Raw genomic sequence first — 24,381 nt, 5'->3', positions numbered from 1 at the left:
CATCAATAATTATGTCTCTCTTGTGATTCTTCGTGTTCCTGAAAGACCCTTTCCACTGCAATGTTTTTAGGGCTTATTAAAGTTTGAACATTTTTTTTAGCAATTTTTTGGGGGATGAAAACGTTGATCTTCATGACCACAGATTCGTCTAAAACTCTCAAATTGGTGCACTCCTTATTCATTCTGCTGAAAAGACTAATATAAATCCCTATGCCGGTGTAGAGTTGGTCTATGTTGACTTTTTGCTCATGTTTTGTACTTAGTGTTGACTAGTAGCTGGTTAGTACTGATGGGTGGTGGTTAATGCTGGTGTGATTTTACTTTGTCGCAGGATTATATTGTTGAATTCAGATTTGATGCTGATGGGTCATGCGGTCTAATACTAATTACACTTTATTTTGATAGTCCACATTCTACTAGCTATTAGTAATTTTAGAACTACATACTGTATAAACATACATATAGACTGTTAAACTAGGATTAGGGTTAGGGTTTGTAGAATAAGTCGACATATCTACTATATTTGCAACATAACTTATAGTCAGTAGAATGTCAGTTAGGGACAGGAATACCAGGAGATATTAAGCAGGCAGTCTACTAAAAAAGTTGCATCTTTTAGCCTGATTAGTGGTTTATTCAGGTGTAGTTTTAGCAGTTGAACTGGTTTGTGCTGGTTAGTGATGGTTAGTGCAGTTGACTGTGGTTAAACAGAATCCAAAAAATATAATGGCGATCCTGGTCTTTTCAGCAGTTCAGACATATAAATGAACATATTTTACTTTAAAATTCACAAATATTATAAACACACACGATTCTGTGGTCAGACCAAAGAGTGGTGTTGTTCCCTCACTACAGAAGGCCAAACAAACTGCATGTTAAATAACCCAATCTGGGTCATGGATGAGGGCCGCTATTTGCATGTGATTATTTACGCTGACATCTGAACAAAATATAAAGACAAGCAAACAATTACAGACTGCTCAGTGTTTAGATGTTTAGTCCTGAGGGCACACCGTGCAGCACAGCTCTGCCACTGTTCCGAGACCGCGGCTTTGATCATTCCGAACTTATGAATGTCAAATTATTTACATTGTCAAATGCCTCGTCATTTGAATTGAAATGTGGTCTCAGGAGATGCTAACCAGGCCAGGCAAGGTTCCTATTCAACATCTACAAAGCATTTCCCATAAACGCAGATCCACATCGTGGAGCACAATAGGGTCTTTATTATTAGAACTTTGTTTGGAGTCAGCTGAGATTGTCCAATGCTGGGGATTATGGGAGGACAGCACTTTTATTTTTGGCAAAAGGTGTTTTACTTTTCTTTTTTTGTAGCATTTATTTGAACACAATAGATGAAAACGTTACAAAAGCACTGTCATTGGAGATTAATAACAAATGTTATGGCCACCATTAAAGGATTAAAGCTGGGCTTCATTTACTGGACACTGATCTGTAAATAAATTTGGCATCATCTTCAACAATGGTTTTAGGCTATTTTACACTAATACTCTTAAATTATATCACTTGTCTGTTGCCTTGGACTCAAAAAGACAGAATGCACCATAAAAACTATTCAGTAATAGGAGAATGACTATAAAACGCCAGCCCTTACATTTAGCTCCTCAAACCAAACCCATCAAAATTGTCCAAAAAAAAAAAAAGAATCAAAAGAATCATTTCACAGAGAATAATATGAGTTGGAACAACAAGGAAATTAGCAAATGACATAATTTTTATATTTGAGTGCACTGTTCCTTAAAATCTGGTGATATACACAATATGAACAAACGTTTGATTATTTACGCAAATACAGAACACTACCAGTAAAAGGTTTCTGATTGGTAAGATTTTTTATGTTTTAGTCTCTTATGCTCAGGTAAAAGTAATACAAGCTCAGTAATATTGTGAAATGTTATTACAATTAAAACATTTTCTGTTTAAATGTATTTTACAATGTAATCTATTCCAGTGATGGATTCCTGCAGTAACACATGATCCTTTAAAAATTATTAATATTCTAATTTGGTGTTCAATAAACATGTCTTATTATTGTCAAAGTCAATGTTGAAAAGTTTTTGCCACTTAATATTTTTGTGGAAACCTTGATACACTACCAAAAGTTTGGGTTTCAACATTGATAATATTAATAACTATTAATAATTGAGTACCAATAATAATTAAAAACAATTAAGCAGCAAATCAGCATGTTAGAATAATTTCTGAAGGATCATGTAACACTGAACACAATTACATTTTATATGTAAATTTGAAAATATATTTAAATTAAAAGCACTTGTTTTAAACGGTAATAATATTTCACAATATTACGTTTTTTTTACTTTATTTATAATAAAATGAATGCAGCCTTAGTGAGCATAACTTCAGACGTCTTTCAAAAATCTTAATCAGTCCAAACTTTTGACTGGCAGCGCAGATTTTAGTTTTATAATACAAAAACCTGAAAGGCTCTTACTCTGCTGAGGTTTTGGCCAGTGTATCACAGGAGCTGTAGCTGACACCAGTGAACGCATCTTTACAGGGCAACGTCCTTGCGCTCTCCAGCCAATCACCCATCGTGTGAAAGGAAGTGATGTCAGTGCTGGTCCTGTCCAGAAGCAGATTTACCGGTCTGTGAAGAGATGAAAAAAGGTGGAAGTACTGTTAGTTGTATTGTGAATATTAAAGATTAATCATGTAATTTCTGCACCAGTGGCATCAATAAATGGTACTGGAAAGTATTTGGCAGTGCAGCCCAAACAAATGACAAACTTCACCCTTATGAAGCGCAAGTAACATTGAGCTGATGCACAACAACGTTTTATGAGAACACACCCCATGACTGTTCCTCCAACTTGCTGACTCAGAAAAAAATGCAACACTGAAGTTGTGGTCGTCTGCAATTCCCATCACGTTTGACAAATGTCATTTATGAAGAAAACAAGCTTATAAAAGTGCAAGCACAGGGTAAACACAAAGGCCTTCAAATCCGATATGCAAGCTTTGCCTTCAAGGTCTCCATAAGGAAATACCTGCAGAGAAGTGGGACTGATTCTCTCCATCTGTGTTATGGCAAGCATTCCCCAGGAAGAAACCAATACATTTAGGAATGTTTATTCGAATACACAGACATCTCTGTTTCTGATGACTTCCCATTGTTCACATACCGATGCTTGTTTCCATTGTTTATTGGGTAAAAAGCCAACTTCATTAACCAAAACCTTTATAAACCTTTATAAATAGCTTCTCAAACAAACACAATCCTTTTAACGTGTTATTAGCATATCCGGTATGCATTTTTTTTTTTTATATGTAATCCTTTTATGGGCAAATTCTGTGTGGACATTTTATAATGTAACCATTATGAAAACAATTCCAAATCGCATTGTGAAAGTGAAGAAAACATATTTAAATAAATCATATAGCATATGGTAATTGAAAAAAAAAAAAACTGAATTGAATTAAATAAAAAATGCTCTTGTCTTTGTTAATTCAGGTGAAACTCTCAAAATGTTTGTAATGTCAAAGCATCTGAAAATCCACAATTCAGGGACAAGAGCACCTGATCAGAACCAGGGGAGCAGACGGAAAGGAGACCGCAATCCCTGTGGGAACTGCTGTTTACAGTCATGTAAATAAACAAATTAGAATACCAGGAAGTCCACTCAGATCCGCATGTTCCCAGTGTTCCATTACTGTGCGATGAAAATAAAAGAATAATGTACGCTGAGTTGACTGGAAAAGAATGCTGAATGGATCCAAGTAACTTGGCAAAGGGGATCAGTAAGTGCTGACACAGCTTATTGAATAGATCTGTCTGCAAGACTGCACTGATGTGCACAGGATCTTTATAAACCATCTCCTAATGTCAGGAAAGAGTGGATAAAGTTTATTTTTAACAACGTCTGACGATTTTAGTCTGACCGTCACAGTTTGAGAAGTACATATATGTGCTGGTTGTTTTATGAACCTGTGATGGAACTTTATATAAAGGCTGTTATTTAAGGAAAGGACGGCAAAGATTACTTCGGACTCAACATCAGACACAACAGTACTGTATCTAATTTCACATGCAAAGGTTTTTTTTACATTTAGTCTTAGGCTGAATTTCCACTGCAGGTCTTGATGCTCAATTAAGATCTGTTGACTATATCCAATTTTTATTTTTTTTATTTTTTTGGATGACCAGCTTACATCTTTTTAAAGTTAAAAAATATGTTTTTTAAACTATGGGCATACTGACCCGGAAAAGCTTAAGGCTGAAAAGGAAGTAAAAACGGTGCGATTTGCAATGGACACAGATAAAATGATGATACAAGCTTTTGTTCTCCAAAACCATCTTTAAAGTTCAGCAAAACATTGGTCTCTTTAGGCGGAGAAAAAAATAGGTCTTAGAGGAATCTGTCTGCTTTAACGGCAGACGCAAATGCACTTATCCAATTCATATCAGATTTATTTCCACATATGAATGAGGCCTGAAACCGATCTGAGCATATCGTAATCCATGAGTTTTTTCTGTTTACACATTCGTGGGTCATATCTGATCTGTGCCACATGGGAGGAAAGAAATCGGGATTTGTTCACGTGCAGCATGTGATGTAAACGCAGCCTCTAAGGTACAGCAGCTGCCAAAAAAAGCATAACTTTGTGCTTGGGTGGTGTCACACACACACATTGCAGAACCTAATAATTACTCTACCAGTGGGAATACTATTGGTTTCTTTCATTAAAAAGGTACTAACACATTCACTAACATATTAACTGCGGAAACATTATATTAAATACAATTTATATAATAAAGGATAGACAGGACTACTTAAATTATATGTACGTGTACAGCATTAAAGGGTTAGTTCACTTCAGAATTTAAATTTCCTGATCATTTACGTCATCCAATATATTCATGTCTTTCTTTCTTCAGTCGAAAAGAAATGAAGGTTTTTGAGGAAAACATTCCAGGATTTTTCTCCATATACTGGACTTCAACGGTATAGCGGTTTGAAGGTGCTAATTGCAGTTTCAGTGCAGCTTCAAAGGCTCTACACGATCCCAGCCGAGGAATAAGGGTCTTATCTAGAAAAATGATCGGTCATTTTCTAAAAAAAATGAAATGTACATACTTTTTTAACCACAAATGCTCGTCGTGCATGTCCATGATTTCACTTTGGAACGGTCAGGCGGTAACCGGTTGAGGTGGAAAATGTAGGGTGGGGTGAAAAACTTTTTTGTGAAAAAGTGTTTGACTTAGTCTTTGCACGTTCACTTTGTAAACACTAGGTCTGTACTTTCACGCGTGACCTTTCAACGTGATTACGCAATGCGTGGAGCATCACAGAGCTAGTGCAAGACGAATATTTGTGGTTAAAAAGTATATAAATGCTTTTGTTTTTTTAGAAAATTACAGATCGTTTGGCTAGATAAGACTCTTATTCCTCGGCTGGGGTCGTGTAGAGCCTTTGAAGCTGCACTGAAACTGCAATTTGGACCTTCAAACCCGTTGGTTCCCGTTGAAGTCCGCTATATAGAGAGAAATCAATCAAATTAATTTATTTTCGACTGAAGAAAGAAAGACATGATTATCTTGGATGACGTGGGGGTGAGTAAATTATTAGGACATTTTAATTCTGAAGTGAGCTAATCCTTTAGTATGATAAATAATTTGTACATCTTAATGGCCAACATGGTGAAAGAAAGTAAAGATTTGATAATATGATCTGGAGAATTTGTTTTATTTAAATCTCTGAAGCACCATACTGATAACCAAGAGAGTTCAGTCCTCTGTTGTTTGTTTGTGATGTGTCTACATTCTCACTAAAACTCACAAGGTGAAAAAGAAACAAGCAGTTGACGAGGAGAGAAATCTGGTTGTTGGGTATAGAAGTGATAGCTTAAACTCTGGCATAAACACACTGCATTTGACCGCATCAGCTGCTGGCGTCAGAGATCTGAGCCGTCACTCGACAGGAGCACAACGGGCCAGAGGGTGAGGAAGAAGAGAGGTAAACACTCGGCCTCTCTTTTCTTTTGCTTTCCTCTCTCCCCTCTGGTGTAGTGACCTCTAAATAACCGAGGATGCTTAGTATCATGTTTTTAAAGTTCTCTGGGGATAGGAAAGGGCGGAGGATGTTCCTCAGAGAGAGAAACATCTGGGTAGCTTCGTCACGGACAAAAATGCATATCTTGCTGTGAGGAGGCTCTGAGATTGTGCACCAAACTCTTGTCCCAACATTTTACTTCCGAGCATCTGCACGCCATCTTTCCAGCTTAAAGTGGTCTGGCCTTAATGTCTAAGGTCCTTCCATGAGAATAGCAGGAGTGCCGCACCATTAGCATGCAGGGCATGTAGATAAATGAGGTGCAAGGGCTTGGATGCAGCTGTGGCTTCAGACCGGCGGCAGAGGAACCTCAGAGTGTGTCTCGCTCAGAGAGTCATAAATCACCTGGACCCAATGCTGATCCCCCGTACGGCCATGTTAAAAGCCAATCAGAGAAATTACATGCAAACTCCCTGGGACCCATTTTCACTTTCTTAAGAAACCATTAGTCACTGTAACATACTTCATAATAATAAAGCTCCTGGTTATAGCACTTACATCCACACTCGTGCCGGACAAACCCTCTGGTCAATTGAGTCTTATTGCAATAAAGAGAGGAAAACAAGAGTCTTTGACCTTTTATAGGCCAAATACTCTTTAGTGAATAGACATTTTAAATGGTAAAATGGATAAATAACTTTATTATTAATAGCAACTTTAAGTTTGACCTATAAATATACAGATTTAATATAGTATAATATTATAAACTATACTTTTTATAACAAAAAAAATCGAAATTTAAAAAAAAAAGACTTGTAAAGTATATTAGTGTATGTGTGTGTATTTTTAGATTATAATTTTTTACATTTTGATTTAAAATCTATATTTAAAAACTAATAATTTGATAACACTGTTCAAAGTAATCTTTAGCAAATCTCTAAATATTTTCATTTAACAAACATACATTACAATGTTGTGATGCCTAGCTTTTTAAAATTATTAGTCTTAGCTTTTGTTATTTTATTTGACATTTGTTCATACAAAGTAGCATAGAATTTTACAGGCCATGAAACATGAAAATAAATGAGCAGATTTTTACGATCAATAAGAATTTAAATATCAGTGCAATATTTTAATTTCAATTCTGGACTTTGTGAAGGATAATCAAGTGATTCCACACCATAAAATGTTAAACCATTACAAAATAAACCTCACCAGGGGTATTGTCATGCTGGAAGAGAAAAATAATATTTCCCAAACTATTATCACAAAGTCAAAATGACATGTGCAAGATTTCACTGGAATCAGGGACTCTTGCCAAACCCGCTACCCAGAAGTCTACTGTATATACTTTTGGCCATGTTGTGTATAATACTTTAAACAACATTAGTACTGCATTCTGGATACTGGAGAAACAGGATGTCAGCAAATGTTTATCACAAACACTGCCTGTCTGAGGACTGTTTCTGCAAACTGGCTCCATAAATAAACTGATTTTGTCTAGAAAAATAATCTGTAGAAAATATTGAGGTCCTATGTACATCTTAATCATAACTGTAAGTGACCAGCTGTAGGAGTGTGTGATTATTCTAGACCTGAGGGGAAGACACGAATTAGAGTTCAGGAGGAAGAGAGACACATTTCCTCTCATTAGGGATCATGAGAAGTTGATCTGAGAGTGACATAAAGCAGAAGGCAATTTGGGATCAGAACAAGCATCTAAAACTCGGTCCAAAGGCAGTCCTCCTGGGTACGAGAACGGCGACGTACCTGGACGCAGTGCTGGCTGTGATTTTAAGACTGCTGGGGTTGCGGATGAGCTTATCCAGGATGCTGACGATCTGCTCAAATTTGGGCCGGTTGTTTCGGTCCTTCTGCCAGCAGTCCAGCATCAGCTGGTAAAGGGTAGCAGGGCATTCCATGGGCGGGGGAAGACGATAGCCCTCATCCACCGCTTTTATCACCTGAGGCACATACGGAAATATTGTTGAGCTGAAGTTCAGGAAAATGTTGATGAAATTTTGTCAACGTTGAGTTTCCTTGAGCAGAAAGTTGCTTGGTTTGAAAGTGACTTCTGTGTGAGCAAGAGTATATCATACATTGATATACTCTTGCTCACACAGAAGTCACTTTCAAAACAAGCAACTTTCTGTTGGTCAAACTCATCTGACCCCATTGCAAAATCTCCATGGGGAAATCTTTTGCCCTCATGCAAAATTCCTGTTTTCATGAATTCCCATTAAAAATGACTGGATTTCACCCATGGAAATTTGCCGTACATTGGTAAATTTGACCGTACCTTAACGTCTCCTCACTCCTATCACAAGATTGGAAAAACACATACAGTAAATTATTTTATTTATCATTTTATTTACTTGCGAGTAAATTATGTCAAAATATTTATTTTTGGGTGAACCATTTCCTTCAAAAGATGAGGTACTGTAATTTGCTGAACTATTTTCTTCAATTTCCTGTCTTTTAAGTCAGGACATAATTTCTTCCTCTTCCCCAACTGTCACCATACAGTACGATACAACAAAAACAAAGCATATCCGTCCATGCAACAACACAAAATCAGCTGCCCCAGAACTGTGACTCCCTTTTGCTTTTCATCACTCGATCATCGGAACTGCCACAATCCAGTTCAAATAAACTCTCAGGGTCTTATTTGCTCAGGGTGAAGTTGCTGAACTGCAGCAATTAGGCCACTGCGCAGGGTCAGTGCTAAAGAACTAATAACATTATCAACACAACAAGATTTCATAACAGACCACTACACATTAACCACAATTCCACACGACTCTTGTTCTTAACTTTCTGCAAAACCTATAGCATTTCTCTCTGCCTGCTTGGTTTTGTGTCCTTGTGAAGTTGAGTTTTCCTTTTTTCTTTACTTAATAAGAACAGTTTAGAACAGCATGAATGGTCTGCTGTTCAACAGCAAAAGTAGCTTGGTTGCTGGTTGATCAAGGACAATCTTGCTGGTTTAATTACAGTATATTGTTCACACAGAAAGGAAAATTCTGTCATTATTTACTCACCCCCAACTCAGTCATTTCAAACTCTTAGTGGCTGTTCACACAGTGCATGTTTTTTTTAGCAGTCTACTTCACTGTTTTCCTGTAAACATTACCTAGATCAGGGGTTCCCAAGTTTTTTTTTTTTTGTTTTTTTTTTGTCAGTCACACTTCTTAGATATAAAATCTTCGGGGCCACATCAGGGTTTTTGGCACACCGAATACCTTGGTCCAAATCGGGCCAACTGGGGCTTGAGGAGTGTGTCATGAACAAAGGTGGGGTTTACCTGAAAAAGCCCACTTTGCCACCTCATACATTTATACGATTTTTAAACAAACAAACAAACCACTTTTATGATTCATTTCCACAAAAAATATGTTACTGCATTTTAATGTTCAATAAAAACATATATTATTTCTGCAATCATACACTATGGGAGTAGTGAAAAGCAAATTTTTCTCAGGATGTGCCTTTTGCCCCGTTGTACCCAGTTCCCCTTAAGTAAAATGTCCATGTTCTGTGTGAATGGCCTCTTATGCTGTAATTTTTTCAGTGGAACACAAAATGCACATTTTTGTAAGACTCTTTAAATCAAATCAAACATTGAACATATGCCGCATTGATCTACTTTGGCATGGAAGACATTGGATTGCTTTGCTGACAGCTGCTGTACTCACGTCCTGATTGGACATCTCCCAATAAGGTCTTTCTCCGTAAGACATGACCTCCCATAGGACAATCCCATAGCTCCATACGTCACTGGCCGAGGTAAACTTACGATAGGCGATGGCCTCTGGTGCGGTCCATCGGATTGGAATCTTGCCACCCTATAAACAGAAAAAATCCATCTGTCAAGGAAACATATTGCCATCTGTGACAATATCCAAACACATATTTTGGAATAACAAGCATGCACTCTAACTTTCATATACCAAATCATGTAATCTGTTTGCATAGGTGTTTAAAACAGCCCATATGTAAAGTGTCAGAGCTGGTAGACAGGGGATTTTTGAGAGTTCCATGCATCTAATGAATGAACATTAGAAATAAGCTCTATTGCGGTACCTACTATTAAGATTTGATCGTGTTTGAAATGGTATTATTGACTATACAACACGCATAGCCGTTCAAAGTATACTCCATTTGAAAACGCTACATGAACGCAGAAGGTCGACACATGCACTCCAGAAAGTTTCATCTTTGTCCAGTGTTTGTGCTATTTATCTCCAGAAGTTATGACCGATAAAAATAGCTTTGTATTCTCATAACCCCCTCACAAAAGCGTTTGTCAATGCAGGCGTCAGTTGTTGTTGCGGTCTCCGGTATTTTGTTGTTGCTCCGTCTCTCTAGTTTAGTTTTTCTACTGTGAAACAACGGACCAGTGTTGCCACCAACTGATTAGAGCAAAACATATTCAATGTGCATGTGCAAAGTACACAAGGTTGCAAAAATTGCCAACATGCTTACTATTCTGGTGGCGAAATTTTTGGATGCATGTCAATATAGGTCATGACTTTCTCTTTAAATCACTGTAAAACAAAACACTGTCTACTCTAAACGACTTCACATTATGACAATGCATGTATTGTGTTTTACTGAAATGGTGTGGATGAATGAAAGCTACCCAGAAGAAAAAAAGTGATCTCTTTCACATCTTAAATGTTTCTGCTAGACATAAATGAGGTTACATTAACATCAAGACGAGGCTTTTGCTTGAGTCTCCTGCTTCTAACACTTTTTTTCTTGAGACAGAAAATTCTAACTCTCTCACAATGGTCTCCTTGAAATTTTTAGAAGAGATCTCATTATCATCATCATCATCATCATCACAAACTGTGCTCAGATTTTTCTCTTTAGCTGGAGACTCTGGATCGCTCACATTTGTCTCCTTTAAATATTCACGAGTGCACTCTTACATATAATTAAATAGAGTAAAGGATATGCGTATTTGGCGTGCTGTCTGAGGGGAGGGCTTCGAGCTCGGAATTTGGCCCGAACGAGAGAGTAACCCCCCTTCCCCCATCCCAATCCCAATCCCAGGTTGAGATAGGTATAGTAAGAAGTGAGGAGATGGAGTGGTGGAGGGATGTTGGAAAACTGCCTCCTGATGTTAATTGAGTTGACTGGATGAGCTCATCCCATGATAATTAGGTTAGTTATCTGAACGTGCTCCTCCCGAACTTTATTAATAAAACATCATATGGAAAGATCTCAACAACATCACACACTGTGCTCTTCTAAGCTAAAGACACTGGATCGCTCACATTTGTCTCCTTTAAAGTTTCAGAAGAGATCTCAACAAGATCCTCCGACATCTCTGCGCACACAACCCATATCCGACAGTTACTTGCTGTTTCTTTGTGATTGTGAAAATTGTTTCTACACCTTTTTTTCCAGTGAACTGTTCTATCTTTGCTCATGGTTTTGTGGTAGACCACCACCTTCATCGATCCTGTCCTCAGCTCTGAAAGCTGGCTGGGCTTGTTTCATGTGCTCAGGTCCACTTTCTCTGAGGACCTGCTTTGTATTTACCCAGCTCGGCTGCTGGGGTAACTCTACACTCAAGCTTCATGAAGGAGGTAGACTGAGAGAGAACAGGGCAGAGCCAAAGCCAACCAGCACCCTGGCCAAGTCACACAATTCCTACCCCACATTCTCCAAACACAAGGCCTTTAAAAAATAAACCCACTTGTGCACAGGCCTCCCCATTGAGTGCGTACAAACAGTCCCTGCAAGATCACTGCTAATGAATGTAAAATGTGACACAATGTATCCTTTTGGTTTAATAGAAGTAAAAGTGAAAGTTGCCAGCATTCTTGTGGGTTTGAGGCTCTCATAGCCGCACAATGATGCAGTGGGGGGTCTGGTTGTAACGGTGAAAACATACATTTACATTGGCTGTCTGACTAACACAAGTACAACCCAAGCAATTTGGGTTTATCTAACTAATAACATGTTGGACTTCCCCTCCCCAGCATATGCTATATATCAGTGTAACACTTATGTTAGGTGACACTTGTATTGGTAATTTAAGCAGCAATATCTCTTCAAGCCTCGCATGCTGTAGATTTATGCCCGACTCTAAGTGTATTTATGCATTAGTTATCTCTTCTGATAATGAATGCTGCTCTTAAGGATGAGAGTGACAAATATGGTTATTAATCCCAGGGAATAACGTTCAGACATGCTGAGGAGACAGTGAGCTGCATTGGTCAACCATGGCCAGGCCCACACAGAATGTGCTCAGCAGATTTCTGCAGAATTGGGAAGCCCATCATTTACAGTACAAAGTTCTACAAGTTCTTCCTTGTGTGTCATGGTAATGCTTTCAGCAACACAAATAGTGCATTTCTCTCAACTCTGTTTAACACATTTGACCTTGTTTAAAATCTTTCCACAGATTCAATGTAGATTCTGTCTGGATCTAATCACGGCTGAGAGAACATTTGGTTAAGGCTTGCTAATAAAGCACTAAAACACACTCCTTTCCCAAATCTAACATCCATCCATCCATCCATCCATCCATCCATCCATCCATCCATCCATCCATCCATCCATCCATCCATCCATCCAGAGAGAGAGAGAGAGAGAGAGAGAGAGAGAGAGAGAGAGAGAGAGAGAGAGAGAGAGAGAGAGAGAGAGAATAACGTCTGTACTAATAGTGAAACTGTACGTTCATCTGCTTCAAGAACAGCACTGTTATTACCTCGCTAGTGAGAAATGTCATGGAGCTTTTAAGTTACTGAACTATTTTACTGATAAAAAGGATCAGAGCAGCGCTGACAACACGTTCCTGTGTGAGTGTGTCTCCGTACTGTATGTCTGTGTGTTACTGTGTGTGTTTGATTATGAGAGAAAGCGGGAGAAAGAGGGTATGTGCCCATGATACATATATACATTCGTACATAACAAAACAGAATTTTGTGGCAAAAAAATAAAAAAATGGAAATAATTTGTCATTTTTATCCTATTGTTTAATTACTATAGTTATTTGATTCATCAGTGTCATTGTCGGTTTTAGTTTTTGCTGTTGTAGGCTGTAAGGAACTTTGAAATAACTAAAATCATTTGGTGAAGTAATATGGACATGTAATGCGGTCAAGACCTGCCTGGAACTACTTTAGCGGTGCGTTTCCAAGAAAATAATTGCACACATTAGAATGTCCGACAACCAATCAGATTCATGCATTCAACAACTCTGTAATATAAGGTGAAAGTTCACCAGACATATCGTTTGAACGTAGTCAAAAAGTCAACTGTATATTTCAACTTCCAAAAAATGTCAAGTTGAAATATTATGGGACATACGACATCTAAACAGATAAAACATGTAAATCCATCTTATTCAATTAGGTAACATTTGCTATTGCTTATTGTTTAATTTGACTGCTGAACTGACAAACAAAAGTGAGTGTGACTTACTCTTGTAGTGTAGGCAGCTTCTGGGTCGTCCTCCAGAACTCTGGACAAGCCGAAGTCTGACACTTTACACACTAGATTGCTGTTAACCAGGATGTTACGAGCGGCCAAGTCTCTGTGCACATAACCCATATCCGACAGATACTTCATACCAGATGCGATGCCACGTAGCATGCCCACCAGCTGAATCACTGTGAACTGGGCGTCGTGTTTCTGACAGAGACGGGAAGAAGGGAAAAGTCAAATAAGGTGTTTTATATCTACTGTATAAACAGAAGTCATGCTATGGGTTATAAAACACAATGGAACATTGGTGACTCACATCTCAAAACACTGCCTGACTTTCCCAAAGACATCTGTCATGAGCTAACTCCATCTCACGACTCATGAAATGTTTTTGCTGAGAGTAGCAGATCCTTGACTTAATAAATATGAGTCTTTGCTGGTTTTATCCACAGTGTGCTGCAACTTGTTGAAGAATATAAATCGGATGTACACAAGAACACATCGCTGACTGCATATCTGAACTGAAGCCCACTGGCAGGCTCACAGTGTTTACACTGCTGCGTGTGAATAGGCCTTTTATACGAAGAATGATATGCTCAGGACTTGGAGATAAACACCATGGGAGGAAGCGCTTCAGTAGGAGAGGGAGAGACTGGCCGGATGAGTGAGATATCATTGATTTGTCAGGGAGCTCTGGAGAAATGGCTTTCTATACCAAAGAGAGGCAAACTGCAGTTTTAAAGGAATAGTTCCAAAAAGGTTTTCACTCATCTACATGTAATGTCCAAACCGGTATGAATTTATTTCTTCCGTAAGACATAAAAGGCAACATTTTAAAGAATGTTCTGGTCAATATTTTCCTAGCAGTTACAATAAATACAAATCAGTGATATTTTACTATCATTAATATACTACTATATTTTATTTAATATTTTGAATTCAATTTTTTGTATTAAATTATTGATTTTTTTTTCTTTTTAAGTTTTAGTCATTTTTGTTGTGTTTTTATCATTTGTATTAGTTTTTTTGTTTGTTTACATTTAACCAAATTGCTTGTATAGTTAATATTAATATTAATGTTAGTTTTAGTTTAAGCTATTTTAATACTCCAATATATATACATATAGAGCTGATAAGAATGTAAAATGTGTTTACCTTGAAATGCAATGTAAGTCGCTTTGGATAAAAGGATAATATATATATATATATATATATATATATATATATATATATATATATATATATATATATATATATATATATATATATATATATATATATATATATATATATATATATATATTCTTCTCACACAAAGCTATGCTTATTATTTTAAAAGATTTGAACTATACTACATGGGTCACATGAAGAACTTTTATGATATATTTGGAGTCAGTTTTGAAGCTCCAGTCCCCATTCAGTTTTCACTTTTGTGTTCCACAGAACAAAGAAAATCATACAGGTCTGGAACGACAAGAGGAGTAAACAATGTCAAATCCTGTATTATTGTTTGATCTATTTCTCATTGTGAGTTTTGCTCTTTCTTCCTTTCATTCCTTGTCTCTGTCCACTCTGTTTTCACTTGCTTTCTATGTGAGTGTTTATGTACTGCATACAAACTAAGTTTGGATTAAAATAAACCCTGGACCACCTGGAAGAGAAAGGAGCTCAGAGAGGTTCAAAGGCTTGCTAATAATAGTGACATGAGCAGTGGCGAGGAAGCGTGTTGGAGGGAGGATGACAGATCTCTTTGATAGAGTGCAGGCCAGGCTGCAGTGCGCAGGAAATTGCTGCAGAACACTGCAACTTTTCTCTCGTTTCTGGGAGTGGGATCCTGTGCAGACACACGTGGAACGAGTTCATATAGGTCCTGCTAATTCCATGTCTTGTTTGCTCAGGTTGTTTTAATAATCTGCCTTTGCATACTCATTTCAGAAGAGTTTATCAGTTAGTGTCCACTTTTTCTATGCTCTTGATTTCTGGACGTTTTTTTCCTAGTTCATCCCTTGCCCATCCCCCCTAAATGAACCAAGTGACAGAAAAATAATTTATAATGTTACAATAAATTTCTATTTCAAACAAATTCTGTTCTTTTTGTAACTTTTTATTAATCAAAGAAGCCTGAAAAAAGTATCAAATCAGCATATTAGAATTATTTCTGAAGGATCATGTGAAGCATTCTGTGATAATGTGAAGACTGAGTAAGGGCTGCTGAAAATTTAGCTTTGCCATCATAGAAATAAATTGCATTAGAACACAATTCAAATAGTAAACAGTTATTTTTAAATAACTGCAGCCTTGGTGAGCATATAAGAGACTTTAAGAGAAAAATCATACCGACCCCAAACTTTTGAACAGTAAAACTGTATAGAAGTGCCACAGGAGTGGGTGGTCAGTGCGGAGGTTGTTTTCAACATCTCTGATTGGTGGATCTCTCTTCAAGATTATGGGTAGCGTAGTTCTCCACTAGGCTCTTTTTAACACAATTTTTTAAAGATGAATTTTAAATGTTAAATGGTAAATGTTGGTGAAAGGTTTACACATTCTGGCTAGAAAATTATTACGATTTTTACTTACATAGCCCAAATGTTTCACTTCACGATTACACTGTATATTTATTATTCATTGCAGTGCCCAAGTCTAAACCGCTGGGCATTTAGAAACTCTGCATTGAACCTTTAAATAAATGGTTACACTCCTGGATAAAAATGAATTTGTTCCCAATTTTCTGTTATTTTTATGAGTGCGAGCTCCATCCAATGCAGCACATTCTGCTGTGTTCATTTTGTTCTACAAATAGCAGATTGTCTGGCACGCCCTGCTGTTGGTAAACTGTTGAAAAATGACACAACGCTGATAAATTCATATGTCAGGTGTATTAGAGCCAAGGCAGGATGGCCGCAGCCAAAGGTTAAGCTGACCCATTTAATGATCTCATTAGCGCATTTATCAGCACTTTTCAGATGGGCCATCCCACAGCCTGTTGTTTGCTTGTTTATTTTCGCAGTGCGAGCGATGGGCTAAGAGGAAGTCATCTGAAGGACAGAGCATGCCCAGTCTGTTTAACTGGCACGGATGGGCTGGCAGGCGGCGAGCCAGTCTCCCCAGCGCCGTTTCAGTCTGATCGCAAGCGAATCCACGTTTCTTCTGAGCACAAGCCTGGTCTGTTCCGTGTGAGAGAATGAGGCCATTGTGCATATAGGCTCAAGTGAAATTCAGACACTACAAAGCACTTGAAACACAGGTAGTGTCAGTGTCTATTTAAAGAGGCCTGTGCCTCGGCTACGAATACCAATGTGATGAATTTGGGTGATGTTGAACACAAAGGCACCGTCAAAAAAAAAAACCTAATCGTTCCGCAGCAAATAGAGACATAGGTGAGGCAGCGGAGAGCAATTTGTGTCTATTTGTACAAATGAGAATATAACGTTGAGAGCTTGGGAGAATTGAAGGCATGCTGTGATAAGCAGGTACTGTGAGAACGCAGGAGAGGCTAAGACGCAGATGGGTTTTTAAATGATTTTAGGATGAGCCCTCTGTGCTTTTCTTCTGATCATACATAATGGAGTCTCATTAAACGCGCTCAGTGTGTCACACTCACCCGCAGGAAGCCATCCAAAGAACCGTTCTCCATGTACTCGGTCACTATCATCACGGGCTTACCTGAGGAGAGAGAGAGAGAGAATTCAGACATGACTTAGTCTAATCGAGAAAAGATGTGCCAAAATTGAGCTGTGCTTTTCTGCAATGCTGTCATTTCTTTTGGAAGGTTAAATTACCCAATTTGCAAACTAATGAGCTTATGTTGGACAAAAGAAAACATCTTCAAAGATAGACATTTTCAAGAAAAGAAAAATAATACATTCAAAGGCATGGATAAGTTTGACCTTACGTTTAGATGTATATGCTTAGCATAACAACTTTCAAAGTTATTTCAATGATGACACTGAAGAGATTTAAGAGCGAACTGGTCATGAAACCTGTCAAGAACATTTTATTTCATCATGATTATGCAAATTACTCTACAAAATACACTACTCTTCAAAAGTTTTGGGGTCGGTACGTTTTTCTGAAAGAAGTCTATTATGTTCACTGAGGCTAGTTATTTGATCAACAATACTGTAAAAACAGTGATGTTGTGAAATATTATTATAATTTAATATAACTGCATCTTATAATTTAAAATAACTTAATTCTTCATTCATTACTCCAGTCTTCAGTGTCACATGATCATTCAGAAATCATTCAAATTTGCTGATTTTCTGCCCAATTATATATATATATATATATATATATATAAAAAAAAAAATATATATATATATATATCAGAATTATATGATGTATAGAACGCTAAAAAGAACCACAATTATTTTAAACAAAGTAAAATTATATATATATATATATATATATATATATATATATATATATATATATATATATATATATATATATATATATATATATTATTATTAAAATAGCTTGAAACTCGTAAAGTGGTATGCATTGATGTAGCCATTTGGATAATATATATATATATTTATATACGACATTGCTGAAAATGTCTTGCTTTATCATTGGTAGTATTTGATGTGCTGCTTTTAATTTGTGCTGATAAATAAAACAATATTACTGTAATATATTGTTTTTTTTTTATTACCCTAATGAAAAATCAGCATTGATATATAATGGGAATTGCAAAAAAAAAAAAAAAAAGGGAAATAATTGCCATGAAATTGCAGAAAATCTTAGTAGGCTTTATTACATTAATATTATTTTTTATTTGTTTGACTTGATTTTGGGCTGAAATGTGACCTGGACGAGTTCCTGACACGTTTCTTGCGATTCACCCTTACTGTGCTCGGCGCTACATGTGGGCGTTATAAAAGGCTCCGGGTTAAGCAGATGAATCTTTTTCACAGAGTTTGAGAGGGTGAGCAGGTTGCTGGCTACACACCAGGTTTTCAACACATTATTGTCTGAAGCCCATAACAAGAGCAGGGGTGCACCTCTTCACATGACACCTCTGACACCATGAGGTCACCAATCATAACCATGACTTACTGGGACTTCAGGTAAAAGAGAGTTTCCTGCAGGATGAAAAGAGTCTCGGGTTGAACTTGGACGGACCACAAGGTCAACTGTCACTGTCTGACAGCTTTATTTTCTCTGTCCTGCTGCTCGTAAATCACCGCTTTTATCATCTGCACTTTATCTGTGCCTTATTTCAAAGCCTGTACATAAAACGACTTTATATCAATAATAGCCTTATGACCAGCCTGTGTTGTCACGATATGTATGTGCAGAAGTCATAATTTAGTCTGTTTCTCCTCCCAGTGTCCTGACAGCTGACAGGACAGCACGCTGTGATGAATGGGATTTATGAAATGTGTGTAATTAAAATGAGTGGAGAAGAGCAACACCGCACAACACATGAATATAACCGTCTTGCTCACATCAAGCAGCTTTTTACACAGAGTGGATGAACAGTGCAAACTTATTTTTTTAGTTTATTTATGAGTATTTGCGTCTTAAAAATTAGATTCATTTACTTGGGAAATCTTTACACTATTAAAAAGACTATTGCAACTTCATTGCATACGTTAAAAATGTATTTGTTAATAAGCTAAGAAAAATTAACTCAAGAATATATTCTTTATAAATCTGAATACAATAATAAAGTCTTATCAACTCACAATTCTGCTGCCCAACCTAATGTATCTTCTTTTATTGATGATAAAATACTTTTACTAGAGAAAATTTTTGAGTTTTTTTATACCGCAGTTTTTTTATAAGCTTGTTTCCGCCACAGAAAAAAAAGGTAATTGCGACTTTTTTTCTCACAATTGTGAGTTTACATCTCACTTTTTTTTTCTGCGTGATATAAAGTCGAAATTGCACGTTTTAAAGTCAGAATTGTGAGATATAAACTCGCAATTGCAAGAAATAAACTCACAATTCTGACTTTATAACACTCAATTGGGAGATATAAAGTCAGAATTACGAGATATAAACTTGCAATTGCGAGAAAAAAAAAGTCAGAATTGCGAGTTTATATCTCACAATTCTGACTTTATAACACGCAATTGCGACTTTATATCACGCAATTCTGACTTTTTATTGATATAAAGTCAGAATTGCGTGATATAAACTCGCAATTGTTAGAAAAAAAGTCGCAATTATCTTTTAAAATGTTTTATTATGTGGCGGACACAAGCTTCCATAACTGTCAGTGTTTTACTGCGCACAGATAAAACATTACACAAACTGTAATGGACCAGTCTTAAGATTTTTTTTTTAGTTAAGTTGTTTTATGGTTTCTGATAGCAAAAAAATCCCTCCTCCTTAAACCACACATCTATCCTGTAAACTTTTGATCCTGAAATCCCGCTCGTAATCAGTATCCCGGCCCCTCCGTCTCTGTGAAGCAGCAATTGCCGCTCCACAAATATTTTGCCTTACGCAGGGCCAAAATCAGCAGGTTAAATGGGGTGTGAAAGTCTCTGGATTATTAAGAATTAACAGGGCAGAGTTAATAAATCACGTCACGTCAGAGGCTACAGAAGACACTTGCCAACCTCCTCTGGCCCCACGGCCCAAATCCGGCACCCCAGACTTACTTTCAAACACACGCAATGTGCACACCACCTCCCTAAACACACACACACACACACACACACACACACACACACACACACACACACACACACACACACACACACACACACACACACACACACACACACACACACACACACACACACACACACACACACACACTACAAAGCCTCGTTCCTTACCAGCATCAGCCACATTTGACAGTCATTTACATTGAAGTTTCCCATTATTTACAGTCAAAAACTCTGAAGCTTGAGCACAGTAAGATTTACTCAACCAACATAATCCTCATTTTATGAGGAATTATGGACATGAAAGGAAACTGTGGCATTCCTTTCAGAATACTACTTAAAATAGAATGAAACAAAACTTGTCCGGGAACAGAATGTTTTTCCCTACCGAGTAAAATATTTGAGGATTTTTTTTTTTTCTTTTTGTTAAGTTTGCCTGAATGAAAAACAAGTATAATGACTAAAATGAAACATCTGATTTTAATATACTTTTTATATTTCAAATGTAACATACGTATAATGACTTTTTGAAAAAAAAAAGAAGAAAAAGAAATGTACTTCAATATATATTGCCAAATGCCCTATTTAAATAAACTGAAACATCAATTGTTTTAATGGTGCTGTTGTTTTTTTAGGGTAAATTACTTTCCTCCATCATTTTAATATGCAGAGACTATTACCGGTAGTACATTTGTAGGTTGATGTGGCCAAAAATCAGGCTACGCACATCATAGTTGTTGTTTTTGTGAGCATGTGCAAGCGACTGAATGCTCAAATATCAAATATATTGAAGATGCCAAATATATAATGAAGGCGTCATCTGTGCTCTCCGTCAATGGAACACACTTGCACACTCAAGCAGTCTGTTTGAAGTTAGATAAGGTAAATTGCGAACAATTTTTTTTTCTTCCTATTTTCGCCTATGAGTCCCTGAAGAGGATTGTGGAATGGATTAGAGAATTTGGCTTTGATCATGCTACATAATAAAGACTGATGTAGGGAGATTTACAACCACAGGTGATTTACAGCCCTGTGTGAATTGTCTCTCGTGCTGGACATTGGCCCAACGTCACAAGAAAGAGGTCAATAAAACAGTGGCTTTCTGTGCAATGGATTTGCCAACTTCATGACATTCACTAATACTCCATAACTGGAAACAGCTAATGTTTTATATGAGATACTCCCAAAAGGACGAGCTCTGAACTAACATCTAAAAAAAAAAAAAATTTAAACATGATAAATGAATCTTCCGAACAGATTCAACTCACTGTACAGCACAGGAAAATTATCACATGCTTTTCATATAGATGCAGCAAAAAAAAAAAAAAAAAAAAATCACCTAAATCATTCATCTTTTTCCTTTTAACATGGAATATTAGAAGTATTAGATCTAAATTGTAAACAGGTGTGCGCACTGAATGTGTTTAGTCGGTGAGTGGAATGTTACTTACTTCGTGTGACCACACCCTCCAACCTGATGATGTTGGGGTGGTCAAACTGTCCCATGATGCTCGCTTCACTGAGGAAGTCCCGTCTCTGTTTCTCCGTGTATCCGGCTTTGAGAGTCTTGATGGCCACACAGATCTCCTTCTTAGACGGGAGCTTCAGTCGGCCACTGCACACCTCTCCAAACTCCCCTGGTGAGAGATGCTTATTTTAGAGAAAATCAAAGCTGACGGGAGAAGCACTGATTTCTCTTCTAATTAAACTGTATTCATGCTAATTACCTCTCCTGGCTGCAGTTGATAGATTTAAGTATTACATCTAAGCTTTGTCTGTCTAAGAAACAAAACATTATCTGTGGGAAAATAGGGAAAAAAACGTTTCCATGAACATTTTTGGTACAAAATGCTCATAAAGTGTTTTTTTTTGTGAGTTGGAATCAAATAACATTGTTATCTGCCATTTTTATTTTAGATTATTTGTGCCTATTTTCTGTAAAATATGTTTTCAAACTATAAAAACATACAGATCCTTCATAGGTTTATAATACCAATATTTGTGAAGTATCTTGTGACAGTAAAGAGTAATAATGCTGACAATTTAGCCTTGCCATCACAGGAATAAAGTACACGTCATAATATATTAAAATAGAAAAGAGTAATTTTAAATTATAATAATATTTCACAATATTACTGTTTTCACCTTTGCAGTTAGGACACGTATGACAAGTCAGTATTGTTTTGTTTTAAGGAGCATAATGATGATCCTAGCCTTAAAGGGATAGTTCACCCAAACATGAAGATTCTGTCATCATTTACTCACCCTCATGTTGTTCCAGACCCTTAAGACTTTCTTTCCTCTTCAGAACACAAATTAAGATATTTTTTATTAGATCTGAGAGCTCCGTTGATAGCTACGCAACTACTACTTTGACGCTTCAAAAAGTTCATAAAGAGATTGTAAAACTAATCCATATAAATTGAGCAATTTAGTCCAAATTTTCCTGAAGAGACTTGATTGCTTTATATGATGAACATATTGAATGTATGCTTTTATCCACATATAAACATTGATCAGTGAACACAAACAGAAGTTCAACTAAAACTGCTTGACTCGCGAAAACAAACATCATTGGTTCTTGCTAATTGGTTCTTTAAGAAGCTCAAACGTGCCTCGTAACATGAGAATGAACCCATTGGTTCATGAGGAAGCTGAAATGTGCTGCGTAACATGAGAATGAACCTCATTGGTTCTTGAAGAAGCTGAAATGTGCTGCGTAACATGAGAATGAACCTCATTGGTTCTTGAGGAAGCTCAAATGTGCTGCGTAACATGAGAATGAACCTCATTGGTTCATGAGGAAGCTCAAATGTGCTGCGTAACATGAGAATGAACCTCATTGGTTCTTGAAGAAGCTGAAATGTGCTGCGTAACATGAGAATGAACCTCATTGGTTCTCGCATGTCAAGTGAACATGCTTGAGCTTCCGTTTACCACAACTGATGTGTGAGCTGATGAATATTTTTATGTGAATAAACGCCTAAATTAAATATTTTCATTTTGGACAACACTACTGTCTTTTTGAAGCATCAAAAGTGGTAGATGCGTAGCTGTCAATGGAGGGACAGGAACCTCTCAGATTTCATCAAAAAGATCTTAATTTGTGTTCCGAAGATGAACGAAAGTCTTACGGGTTTGGAACGAGATGAGGGTGAGTTATTAATGACAATGAGCAATTCATTTTTAGTTGAACTTTCCCTTCGGCCCCTGATTTCTAAGGCACATACACAGGTGTAAGGCAAACTTCAAAGCCCTCAGCAGGGGTTCAGATCTACACAATGGACGATGTTGACAGAGACTTGGATGGACATTTGGGTAAAGATGATGTCACCACCTAGGCCAGGGTCCTGTTTGCGGAATTCGCTGTGCAATTACTTTATTTCCCATGCAAGTTTAGAGAGATGGTTGAAATCCAGGATTGATGTCTGGAAAAAGTTAGCCGGAATAATTGCAAGCTGTCTAAACAACCGCCACACTGGACTTGGCCGGCGCTCAGATGATGTTGACCATCTTAAATATCAACCTGGCTTAATCCTCAGCAGTGATCGCTCTGATAAGCTTGGCAGATAAATGAAGATCTACCAAATCACGCTAATAGATCATTTTCCAAGGCAACTTTTTTGCACCTTTGTATCACTTGCCAAAGTGTAGGAAAGCTGTAAAATGCAGAAGTGACATTTGAACCAGGGAACGTGCTTATTGGTAGTGCGTAAGCCCTGATGTTTGTACGCCGACAGTACGGTGGTGCATCAAAAGTGAACGGTTCCTTTATTTGCTGGGCTCTGCTGCATTGTCTATAGAGCCATGAATCACAAGGCATTATCTTGATATGTGCTTCGCTGTTTAAGACATCAGGGATGCGGGGAGAGAGAGAGAGAGAGAGAGCTGTGGGGGGTGAAATATGATATCCCAGCCGGAGGTGTGCTCTGCTTACCCATGCTCCTCTGCTCCGGCAGCAGGCAGTCTATTAAAGGCATTGAGGCAGTGAGGATGAGCACTGGGAGGGACCCTTTCCCCATCTCAAAGCCACACACCTCCAGCTGGGGTGCTAAATGATTCTCATTTACACCACCTGCCATGTTTGTTACAAGTGCAACAACTTTGTTTCATTGCACCAAAGAGTGAGTGATGACTCCGCATACCTGCCCCGACGACTTTGTCTATGGCGATACAAGACGCTTCCAGTTCCTTGGCGAATTCGTGCACGGCTTGACTCGGATCTTCATAAGTATGTGGGTCCACATAGGTCTTGATGCCAGGCAGTCTCACTGAAA

General features: G+C 37.5%; 1 protein-coding gene across 5 annotated transcripts in view; it reads right to left on the bottom strand.

Annotated features, from left to right (window-relative positions):
- The window catches only part of epha3 (eph receptor A3), a 202,302-nt gene that overhangs the window by 6,965 nt on the left and 170,956 nt on the right, over positions 1-24,381 (bottom strand). For all 5 annotated transcript variants that reach the window (XM_079619145.1, XM_079619144.1, XM_079619146.1 and 2 more), the window contains 7 exons: positions 24,250-24,375; positions 21,556-21,741; positions 17,080-17,141; positions 13,476-13,685; positions 9,731-9,880; positions 7,806-7,999; positions 2,477-2,632 (listed from right to left, as the gene is read on the bottom strand). In XM_079619145.1, the coding sequence (XP_079475271.1) occupies positions 2,477-2,632; positions 7,806-7,999; positions 9,731-9,880; positions 13,476-13,685; positions 17,080-17,141; positions 21,556-21,741; positions 24,250-24,375 (1,084 nt within the window). The remainder of the gene's footprint in view (positions 1-2,476; positions 2,633-7,805; positions 8,000-9,730; positions 9,881-13,475; positions 13,686-17,079; positions 17,142-21,555; positions 21,742-24,249; positions 24,376-24,381) is intronic.

This window comes from Phoxinus phoxinus (genome assembly GCF_949152265.1).
Source record: "Phoxinus phoxinus genome assembly, chromosome: 7".
NCBI lineage: Eukaryota > Metazoa > Chordata > Actinopteri > Cypriniformes > Leuciscidae > Phoxinus > Phoxinus phoxinus.
The sequence above is the reverse complement of the archived record's forward strand: the minus strand, read 5'-3'. Positions and strand labels throughout refer to the sequence as shown.